Raw genomic sequence first — 10,488 nt, forward strand, 5'->3', positions numbered from 1 at the left:
GATATTCGTGTTCAGGCAACAAAGGTCTAGTATCAGTCTATAGTAAACAAAACGACCGCCGGGAGCGCTGGACGGGAAGAGGTTAGCCTCTTTACAGGGCCATACAGACCATGTTTTCTTTGTTTTCTATGTGGCACAGTCTATGAACATTGCAATTGAAATTGCTGTCGTCACATCTTCTTCTGAAGTCTTCTGGTTTCTGGGTTAGAGGGTACATTGTCCATGTTTTTTGACAGGCTTTCCTTGTTTCAGACAGGGGGCTGGGCTCTGACAGGTCCCTGGGACAAGGACAATTTCCAGGAGGTCCTGATCACCGTGTCGTCCCTCTACCGCACCTCGCCTTTCTTCTCTGTGTATGTCAGCACTGACTCCAAGAACTCCAACAGCAACGTCATCCAGGTAGGTCCCACAGTTCCCCAGGCAAACAAAGTGTAGACGCTGGTATATAATTTATAATATGTCAAATCCATGAACTTTCAATGACAAATATGTGGCGGAGACATCCTAATACCTGAAAACAAACAACTTTTTTTGTGCATAACAGGATCTTGTTCTTCCAACAGGTGGATCAGTCTGGGCTCGGTTTACCGTCCAGAGATTACTACCTCAACACCACGGCCAACCACAAAGTAAGAAGCATCTTAGCGTCTGCAGATAAGTAAATAAAGTATTATAAAGTTTCAGATTTCAGTCTCGCTCAGCGCCAGATCCCTTTCCTGCACCTGATTTATATCACTAACCAGTCTGAAATGTACTTAGTCGGGGAAAACTAGGAAATACTTCTCTCATAAATGTAGCCTGAGATTCTTGGGGCAGGTTCACAGCTTACCAGATATTGTTGTGGTAACATCACTATAAAATGACCTTAGAATTATACAACATCGTGGCAACACAAATCTGTAGACTCCAGGGGATGTTGTCAAAACATTGTAAAATAACATGATAACATCACATTTATACAACTTCATTCTAGAGATACTGATAATTAACAAAATACATGGAATGAACAGTGTAAATGAACAATAAAAACATTATAAACAAAATATATATACGCATGACTATAACAGAATTGCACTACCAGAAGTCCAGAGATAGACCTTTGAAATGTAAAGACCAAATGACAGAGAACTTTAGTGACACAGTGTGGTCAGCATATCACATTTCAGAACATATGTGTGAAAACCAAAACACAACTTCACACAACGTTGCCAGAAGGAGATGTGTTTGGCTGCAAAGGCTTTATCGCAGGCTGAGTGGTCCTTCTCCAGTGCATTAAAGTGAGCTCCACAGGATCTTGTTTGTCCTAAGCTGTGCCATGTGTGTCCTCAGGTGTTGACGGCCTACCTGAATTTCCTGGTGGAGGTGGGAGTGCTTTTGGGTGGCACCGAGGCCTCCACCCGAGTGCAGATGCAGGAGATCTTGGATTTCGAGACGACTCTGGCCAACATCACGGTGCCCCAGGAGGAACGTATGGACGAGGAGCTCATCTACCATAAGATGCCGGCTAGGGAGCTGCAGGTCAGTCGGAACAGAGTAACCTAGTGTAGTTTAATTTCAAATCTTGACGCATTTAAAGATGTAAAAGAAACTGGTTTGATTTGACCGCTATCGGGGAATCGCTTTGAATGAACGGCACTCACACAATCACAAATCAAGGTGTCCTTTCATAACACGTGCTTGATCCAGACTGGAATGTGTTTTTTGGGATCCTCAGATCAGACAGAAGAGCACCATTGGAAGAATGGTTTATCCATGATCACGCCATCTGGCTTTATTTTGCACACTGGCCTAGCTAAACAAATCTGTCATTTTGTTGAATCCAATAGGCTCTTAGAAACAGACACGTTTTTTATGTGAGGTTTTTCTTTGTGTGAGAGGTTAGCATTTCTTCCCCATGAATGCCCAGATCTGTAAACAAATTAAGAGTTATTTTAAAGTGCCCCCCCCAAAGCCTTTAATCTGTCAAAATTGCCCATAAGAGGAAGCAGGTGTGTTGAGTTAAATCTCTATTACAGGGATGCACTTTTGCACATATAAAAGACTGCAGAGTAAATCTATACGAAGTGAAGGGGCAAAGTTTTCAGAGGAAAGTGTTTCTCTTTAAGTCATTTGTTTGCTCCTGGGTTTCACGCAGAGAGACCGGCGGCTGTGCTCTGTGGGCCTTGAGAAGCTCTTTGACATGTGGTTCTCTTGAATAGACGTGGGCCTCAGAAGAGCATTATCACCTGCTGAGTCCCAGCCAGTGTGGCCTTGGTACTTATAGGCAGACAGAGACTTTAACTAGGCCAAACATCTGTCACAAAATCCAGATTCTTCTCATTAAGGGAAACAATGCTAGCCACAACGGAAACTTCAAAGGAGCGCTGTGGGTTCATTTCCCAAACGTGGATGTTTTTAATTTCTGTTGTGGTGCTTCGGCCTTGTGGTGCTTTTCATCTGGACGCCGAACAGAGAACTCAGTCACACTAGATTTAGCATTATTGCAGATGAATGTTTGGTGAGAACAGGGTAAAGTCTCTGTAATATACCACCTGCTATATGAAAGGTTTAAAACCAAGGACGGAAGCAAAACAGCTAGCATTGTGTAGCCCCCCCAGGGCAGGGGTTTGGGAACGCCTGTTAAAAAGCAAGTCAAGAGGTTAAACTACACAAATGAACAGGTAATTAAGACTGAGAGAGGACAATGGGAACAAGCTCTTGAAAGTCCATTAGCTTTCAGGTATTTAAAACTCAATTGTTGAACTAGTTGCAGTAATTTTTATAATGGCACAAATACCTCTTATCTTCTGGGATAGAATTAAGATCCTACATGCTATGTAGACAAAATTGAAGAACAGCCATTAAAGGAAAAAAGTCCCAAACCTCAAAATCAATTACACCTACATACATCTTTACTTACACTCTTTATATATATGAAAAGCACTTAACTAAAAATATATATTTCCATCTCCCTAAGTCATTGAAAACAACACACATTTTGGTTCTCCTACTGCCCCAATGGACACAACAGCTGTCCCACTGATGGATATGTTTTGGCAGTTCAGTTGTGCCCACCTGCCTGTGGTTATTTTTAAGACCCAGTGCCCTGTGTTGTGTTGGCTTTGTTGTTATGTGATTCTGCCTGCAGTTGAAATAAAGGCACGCTAATGGGCTTGTTAAATTAGGTGTGTGCTGGAACACAAAGCATCGCAGCCTGATTGTTATTGCCAGTCAGAGATAGCCGGGCTCACTATTCCCACGCTGCAGGGACAGGGATCAGATGGCGGACATTTCTAATGAATTCTGCAGAGTCCAGCACTAGGTGTTGTTTATAATTGATGCACATTCTTTTGTTTTGGGGAATCGTAATTGACATGTCTCGCCAATGTGGAAGTGCGTGGTTTTAATTGAGCACACAAAACTGCGGAGGCCACTGTTGCGCACGGGAGTCAATGCCGTGTAAAAGGCGATAATTGGATCTCGCTAAATGTTACGAGACCAACGCTCCGTCAATCAAATAAAGAGTCGATTGTTTGCGAAACAGTGGATGGACGCCTAGGAATCGGCATGTCTTGTTTTCCTGAGCTCTCGGGTGCATTAGTTGTAAGTGGAAGTGAATTGGCCAATGGGAAGTCAGAGACTGAGACCACGCAGAGGCACGTTCTCAGAGGACGGGTAGGTAAACAGTGTGAGGTGGATATTGGATTGAGGTAATGGGGGGGACACCCACCGATGCTCAGATCTCATGGCTGCTGGGTGTCCCGGACTGGGGTGGCTTAAGCTTGCTGCTGACAAGGCCCCCCGTGTGTATTGCAGACTCTGGCCCCAGTGGTGGACTGGATGCCGCTGCTCTCGGCCGTGTTCGCGCCTGTGGAGCTGAACGACTCGGAGCCGGTAGTGGTTTATGCCAAAGAGTACCTGCAGCAAGTATCTGACCTCATCAACAGCACCAGCAAGAGGTAGGTCATGGAGAGGGGTGGGTCTCAGCTCCGACAGCAAAGCCTGAGAAAACATACAGCGCAGTGTACGGATATCACAAAACACACGACAGGAATTGTTATTTAAGTATACGTATGAATCAAAGGATAGAAAATCTCATTTAAATGCATCCAAATGTCAGGTTTGTTACGCAACAACATCTGAAAAAGTTCAAGGGGGCTGAATACTTCTTGGCACCACTGTATACCAATAGATTCTCGTAAACAACCTTTGAATATATTGCGATTTCTTCATTCAGATTTACAACAGCTTTCTTCGGGAACTGAGTGGCTTACAGAAGAAAATTCTCAGTTTGTCTGTTATTTATTTCTGTATTTACTTCTAGGATAAAACATCTGAAACTTGCTAAAACAAAAGTCTGGTTTTGAAACGGTCCTTTAATTAGAATTACAGATCACAGAGAGCGACCAAAACAAACCAATGTAGTTATAAACTCATATCCTCGCCCACCCTGAAATCTGCGCTATGTTTATTTTTCTCAATAAACCCCCTTGTCTGACCTTTAGGGGCTGAGTGAGAATTTGGTTTGAATTCGAAAGCTTAAATTTACTTAAAACAATATTTTCTGAGAAATATAATGCTGCAGATAAATAAGTAAATTCTCAAGTCATATGGGATTTACTTGGGTTCCACATACAAGTTATCTTTGAAGAGAAAGAACAATAGGCAATTTTAGAAACAGAGGACAGTACGCATTATTTCGTCACATCTGCAGTTTAGTATAACCTTAATAAGGCGTAAACTAAAGGGGGTTATTCCTGATACTCACCGTCACTAAAACAAATGGAGAAAGTGTGTTTAATGATGTTACACTCAGACCTGGCACGTGCAAAATCAATCTGCAGTTTAAATACTACGCAGACAAAGTGATTTTATCGGTCTTTGGGGATGTGGCCCTTCTCTCCTCAGTCTCCTCAATACCTACATGATGTTGACGGTGGTGCGCAAGATGGCTTCCAACCTGGACCAGCGCTTCCAGGATGCCGAGGAGCGGTTCCTGGAGGCCATGTACGGCACCAAGAAGGTGAGAAGAGGGGCAGGGTTCGCAGAGTCCAACACAGGGCATCATCCTTTATCGGGAAGGACGGCATTATTTAAAACGGGTGTGGTGGCAGATCTGTGACCCTCAGTCGGCGCATTGCGTTTTTACTCCTTTTTCTTTGTTTCTGTTTCTTGGAAAGCATCGAGAGATTAGCCAATGTTTCCATTCAGCCATTGTAGCCAATCAGTTACGCTGTGGATGTAAATACCCTTATTGTGAAAGCAGGACAGGGGGCGGAGAGGGAGTATAGCCTGCAGATCTCCGGAACTGTTCAGATTAACGATTCCGGGCTGTTTTCAGGTTGTGAAATAGTGTAGCTTATCTAAACTATAACAAATAGTCATCATCCTTTTATTCAATTACGGATCCACTCAGTCAGAATGTCACTTATATGTCAGAAATACACTTTTAGATTACAAGGCAAACACTTCCTGTTGTTTCTTTGCATGTCTTTGAGTTTACACTAGTGGTCCCTGTTTAATTCTCCTGTATCAAGCTCTGGCCTTCTCCAGCCACCCTCCTGAACTGTCATTTAGTATGAACACCTATAGGAGGACATTCTGCTATAGTTTGCAGCACAACATAACTAATCGCAGGGTCTGAAGTGGATAACCGCTGTTCCTCCACCCAGCTTCAGACTCTGTCAGGTTGTGTTAACTCTGTTAAGTTTCTATTGAATCTTAGCCTCTTATCAGGGTTAGTTCCTGTTCCAGTTCCCTTGGCTTCTAAAATGACTGTAATAATATCAGAGGCCTAACAAAGCCAGGGGAGCGGGTGATATGTGGCCTGGGACTCGCTGGAGTGCTGTGTTTGGGTTCTTCCTCTCTCTGATTCCTCTGTTTTGATTGTGAAAAGCCCAGCAGGGACACAAAGAAGTCGGAGGACTTCCTGTTGCTGCCACAAGCCACAGGGGTCAAAACAAATTAACAAAACTAACTTTAAGTTACTGCAGGTTCTGTACATAGCATATTTTATTGCCAGTCGAGCCTGCTTTGTGACAATATCATGTCCCTGTGTTTCAGAGCTGTGTTCCTCGCTGGAAGCTGTGCGTCAGTGACACGGACAGCGCCCTGGGCTTCTCCCTGGGAGCCATGTTTGTCAAGGCCACGTTTGTAGAAGACAGTAAAGCCATAGTGAGTGTCTTGCCCTGGGACCACACTACCGTTATACTCTGCTACACGACCGCCAGGACAAACATTACCTACTTACAGTCTTCCCACAGCTTGTCCTGCATCAGAAAACAAGCATACATCAAGTATAAATAAACCCTTCTACAGCAACCCATGGAAGTTCAACCTGGTAAATGTACTTGGGTGTTTGGCGCTTTTAACTTGGTTTTACTGTGGTTTGACCATAGTTTTACATAGGTTTCTATGGGTTCAACATGCCTTCACTGTGCTTAACCAGGCTAAACTTGCATGAGGGGAGTTACCTCTCCTCCACTGGCAGATCACGAATTCAAGCTGTGTTCTCCTGAGCTAAAAGGACTACAGTGTCTAGGTAGATCTAAAGCACGATTGTCTGCGTTCCCTCCGCTGCTACTCCAGGTGCTGTCAGTGACTGTTCATTGCTTTTTCCCTCCACAGGCAGAAGACATGATCTCGGAAATAAAAGCCGCCTTTGAGGACCATTTAAAGTACGTGAGCTGGATGGATCCAGAGACCAAAAAAGATGCAAAAGAGAAGGTGACAGCTCTGCTTTTTTATTTTTACACAGCATCCGCAAAGTACTCCTCATATCTGCAGTTTACCACACTGCAGTGTCACACACAACCCATTGCTTTTACAATGTGTGCTTTGTCGGCATCGTGAAAAGAACTGTGCATATCTCACAGCTCCTGGGGCAATTGTGAGTGAAGCTGCTAAAGAAGAAATGTACAGCTTTGAAATGAAAACCCATGCTGGTGACGATGTTCCTGCTTGCTCAAGAATGCCATCTTGTGTCACCAAACCGCAACTCACCGCTTCTTCTTATCTTTCTTTTCTGGTTTGCTCGACAGGCGGACGCAATCTACAACATGATCGGATACCCCAAGTTTATTATGGATCACAAGGAGCTGGACAAGGTGTTCAGTGATGTAGGTACACAAACTGTTCATGTGGACTATATGGAAAGGAATTTGCTGGGTCACATTAGCCACTATTTAGTGTGTCATTAGCCGTGAAAGAGTGGTCAGATAAACACACTTGCTATGTGTATGGGGTGGATTCACAGTGTTCTTATTCTTCCCATGCTTTTACCATCCCTTTTTCTATGGTTTTCCATTTTTTATTTCCATCTCCCCTTCTATGGCATACTATGGTAATTGCAAGGTAAAGTATATTTCAGAACAGAAACAGAACTATCTACAGGGAACAGAAAATCTAGAAAATTATGTTCTAGAAAATCTCTGCACCAGTTTTATCACCAGGTGAGAATTGGGTAGATTCAGTTTGATAATATCCTATTTTAATGTAGCCTGCACTTCAATAAGCTGTACACTTACATCTGCAGAGCAGTAAGACACACTCTTAATTAAAAATGGAATTAAATGTTCACCCCCAATTACATGATTGTTCTAGTATGTTCCGTGCTTCAACGTCAACAACAACAACAGCAACAAAATGTAACAATCTTCCATTTTCTTCTTATTTCTCGGGCAGTATGAGGTGGTGAAGGATCTGTACTTCCAGAACGTCATACAGTACTACAACTTCTCTGCCCGAGTCACCGCAGACCAGCTCAGAAAAGCCCCAAACCGGGACCAGTGAGTAGTTCTGATAAGCAATACCTTACTATTGAAGGAGAGCACTTTGCGTCTACAGTGTTGCTTTCTCTGCTAAAGCTAGTACTCCACAGGTTTCTCTAACAAACAGCTAAATAGGGCTGGGGATATCTCTATTTATACTACACATGGCAGGAACTCATTCTTTAAACACAGGTCTACAGCTTCAGAACTAACGCCAAAGGAATAAACCAGGAATACTATGACAGCATTAGGTTTATTGCTTCCTGTGCCAGACGCCGTAGAGAGAACAAACTGCTGTTGCTTTTCACATGCCTCTTTAGGCGTGTTTAATAAAAGCAGTCAGTAAAGCTTGGGGGAGACTCAGAAGCTGACAGAGTTACTTCCTTGTTGTTAAAAGCAGTGATGGTTAACAGCCTCTCTATCCTGACTAAACCCTACACCCACAGCTGCTTATCTTTCTCACATTTCTGTCGTCCAATCCCAAGAAATGACTTCGTCCGCAGCATCGTATATCCAGAGTCTTCTCAGTGTCATGCTGACCTCTAAACCTTTCCTGCCCTATTATGAGACATGAAGGTGCCGTGGGACGTTAGATCGCACCAATAACACGTGAAAAAACACTCATTTGACCCAATGGCGCCATACTGTTAGCGGACAACAAAAACAAAAACAGGAAAGATATGAAGTATGTGTGCAGGTGGTCTAGAAAACAAATGCTCGCCGTAGCTCAGGCACTCCATACCACGGCCACAAGTCCCGTTGCTCATATTTAGATGTAGATGCATCCTTTGGGTGAACTTTAACCTCTTTGACCTTTCAACACTCCCCAGATGGAGTATGACCCCTGCCACGGTGAATGCCTACTACTCCCCCACCAAAAATGAGATGGTGTTCCCGGCAGGAATCCTACAGGCCCCTTTCTACAGCCGGGCGTGGCCGAAGTAAGTACATCCCATTTCCTCTTACTCCATTATTATTATTATTATTATTATTTTTATTTCTTGGCAGACGTCCTTATCCAGGGTGACTTACAACATAAGAGGGCGACTTACAACCATCCCCTCATCGGCCTGGTTCCAGGACCTGGTGTCATATAAGTGAACAAGTGTTTGCATAACAGTGAAGACAGATTAGGTAAAGGACTGCTCTGAATATAGGCTTGTGTTGTGTGTTTTTTATCTACAGCTGTGCTCTTTTTTTTTTGTCTATCAGGGCTCTTAATTTTGGAGGGATCGGAGTGGTGATGGGACATGAGCTGACCCATGCTTTTGATGATCAAGGTAGAACTAATTTCCGTGTATTAAGTTGAGCGTCAAACAATTAAAATACAATTGAGAATTGCAATACCCCAAAAAATAAAAATAAAACCTGACTCAACTAACGGTTTTAATGCCCCTCGTTTCTTCTTTTGCACGTTCACAACACCTGTCTGCGTGGGGATGTGTTGCCAGGCACTGATTCAGTTCCCACCTCAGAGGTTTTTTATTTTCTTCTTTGTAGTCAGTACGATTCTTAAATTGTTCAAAGTATTTCCAGACCCAGTTCCCCTGAGCTTCTCCTCCTTTCAAAGCTGACCCAAAAAAAGAGAACAGACAAATAAAAGTGAGAGCTCCCGTGACAGAAATGTGCCCGGGCTGAGATCAAATCGAAATTTTGAACTTCTCGCAGATTCACAAGTTACAAAATGTATACCCTCAATGCATTTTTTACGTACAAGTAGTGGAAAGTGTTTTCTGGCAATAAATTAAACCGCAATTTATCACAAGTCTGTAATTTGTCATTCGACAGTAGGTCAAGGTTTTGACTCGGTTTAGGCCTAAGTGTTGGCTTGTGTTGACAACAGGGAGGGAGTACGACAAGGAGGGCAACTTGCGGTCCTGGTGGAAGAATTCCTCAGTGGAAGCCTTCAAGAAGCAGACGCAGTGTATGGTGGAGCAGTACAGCAACTACAGCATCAACCGGGAGCCCCTGAACGGGAAGCACACCCTGGGGGAGAACATTGCCGACAATGGGGGGCTTAAGGCGGCCTACAAGGTGAGTGACCAGAGAGCCGTGGAGACCTGGTGTCGATTTCCAGTTTTAGCTTTGGATTTTGTCATACAAGGACTCCTACATGATGAATCTGGTTTTGTTTTAACTATTCTTAGCAAGATGAGTGAAAGATATTGCAAGTACAGACCAATGAAGAGTCCAATGTCTATTTTGATAACTGTACGCCTGTGCTTATAGCTGAGATTTGACCATGCCTGCTAGAAAACCATAATCTTGTTCTCACTGGCTGGTCATTTTACTTTTTATTCTCATCAATATAACAGCTATTAGCTATATAGTTTGTTGTTAGCAGGCGGTTCAAAGTTTTGATTTAATCTGGCCTGCTGGGTTTTTATTTCTGACGCGCAAACCTGTCCGCTCTCTCCATGCCGTTCATGAAGGCCTACGAGAACTGGGTCCGGAAGAACGGCGAGGAGGAGGTTCTGCCGGCACTGGGGATGACCAATCAGCAGCTGTTCTTCCTAGGATTCGCACAGGTTCGTCTTTTCTAGTCTCCCACATCAGTCAAGGACGGTGTTGGAAATGACTGGATAACGACTCAATGCTAATCCGGCCAAATGTCCGATTTTCTCCCTTAATTCCCTGTAATTAATTTCTGTGCTCAAATCTTGACTAATGGGCATTCCCACAGCGCTCTGTTGATGTTTATCAGGTTCAGCAAATGCATCTTTAATTTTACCCCCACTGT

The 10,488-nt window shown here is 43.6% G+C and overlaps 1 protein-coding gene across 4 annotated transcripts in view; it reads left to right on the forward strand.

Moving 5' to 3' along the window:
* The window catches only part of ece1 (endothelin converting enzyme 1), a 34,097-nt gene that overhangs the window by 19,934 nt on the left and 3,675 nt on the right, over window positions 1-10,488 (forward strand). For all 4 annotated transcript variants that reach the window (XM_066691524.1, XM_066691526.1, XM_066691523.1 and 1 more), the window contains exons 6-18: window positions 253-399; window positions 564-629; window positions 1,330-1,518; window positions 3,796-3,938; window positions 4,888-5,002; window positions 6,043-6,153; window positions 6,607-6,705; window positions 7,020-7,097; window positions 7,663-7,766; window positions 8,579-8,689; window positions 8,961-9,028; window positions 9,592-9,782; window positions 10,181-10,276. In XM_066691524.1, coding sequence (XP_066547621.1) covers window positions 253-399; window positions 564-629; window positions 1,330-1,518; window positions 3,796-3,938; window positions 4,888-5,002; window positions 6,043-6,153; window positions 6,607-6,705; window positions 7,020-7,097; window positions 7,663-7,766; window positions 8,579-8,689; window positions 8,961-9,028; window positions 9,592-9,782; window positions 10,181-10,276 — 1,518 coding nt within the window. The remainder of the gene's footprint in view (window positions 1-252; window positions 400-563; window positions 630-1,329; window positions 1,519-3,795; window positions 3,939-4,887; window positions 5,003-6,042; window positions 6,154-6,606; window positions 6,706-7,019; window positions 7,098-7,662; window positions 7,767-8,578; window positions 8,690-8,960; window positions 9,029-9,591; window positions 9,783-10,180; window positions 10,277-10,488) is intronic.

Source organism: Amia ocellicauda, chromosome 18, assembly GCF_036373705.1.
Source record: "Amia ocellicauda isolate fAmiCal2 chromosome 18, fAmiCal2.hap1, whole genome shotgun sequence".
In the NCBI taxonomy this organism is placed as follows: Eukaryota; Metazoa; Chordata; class Actinopteri; order Amiiformes; family Amiidae; genus Amia; species Amia ocellicauda.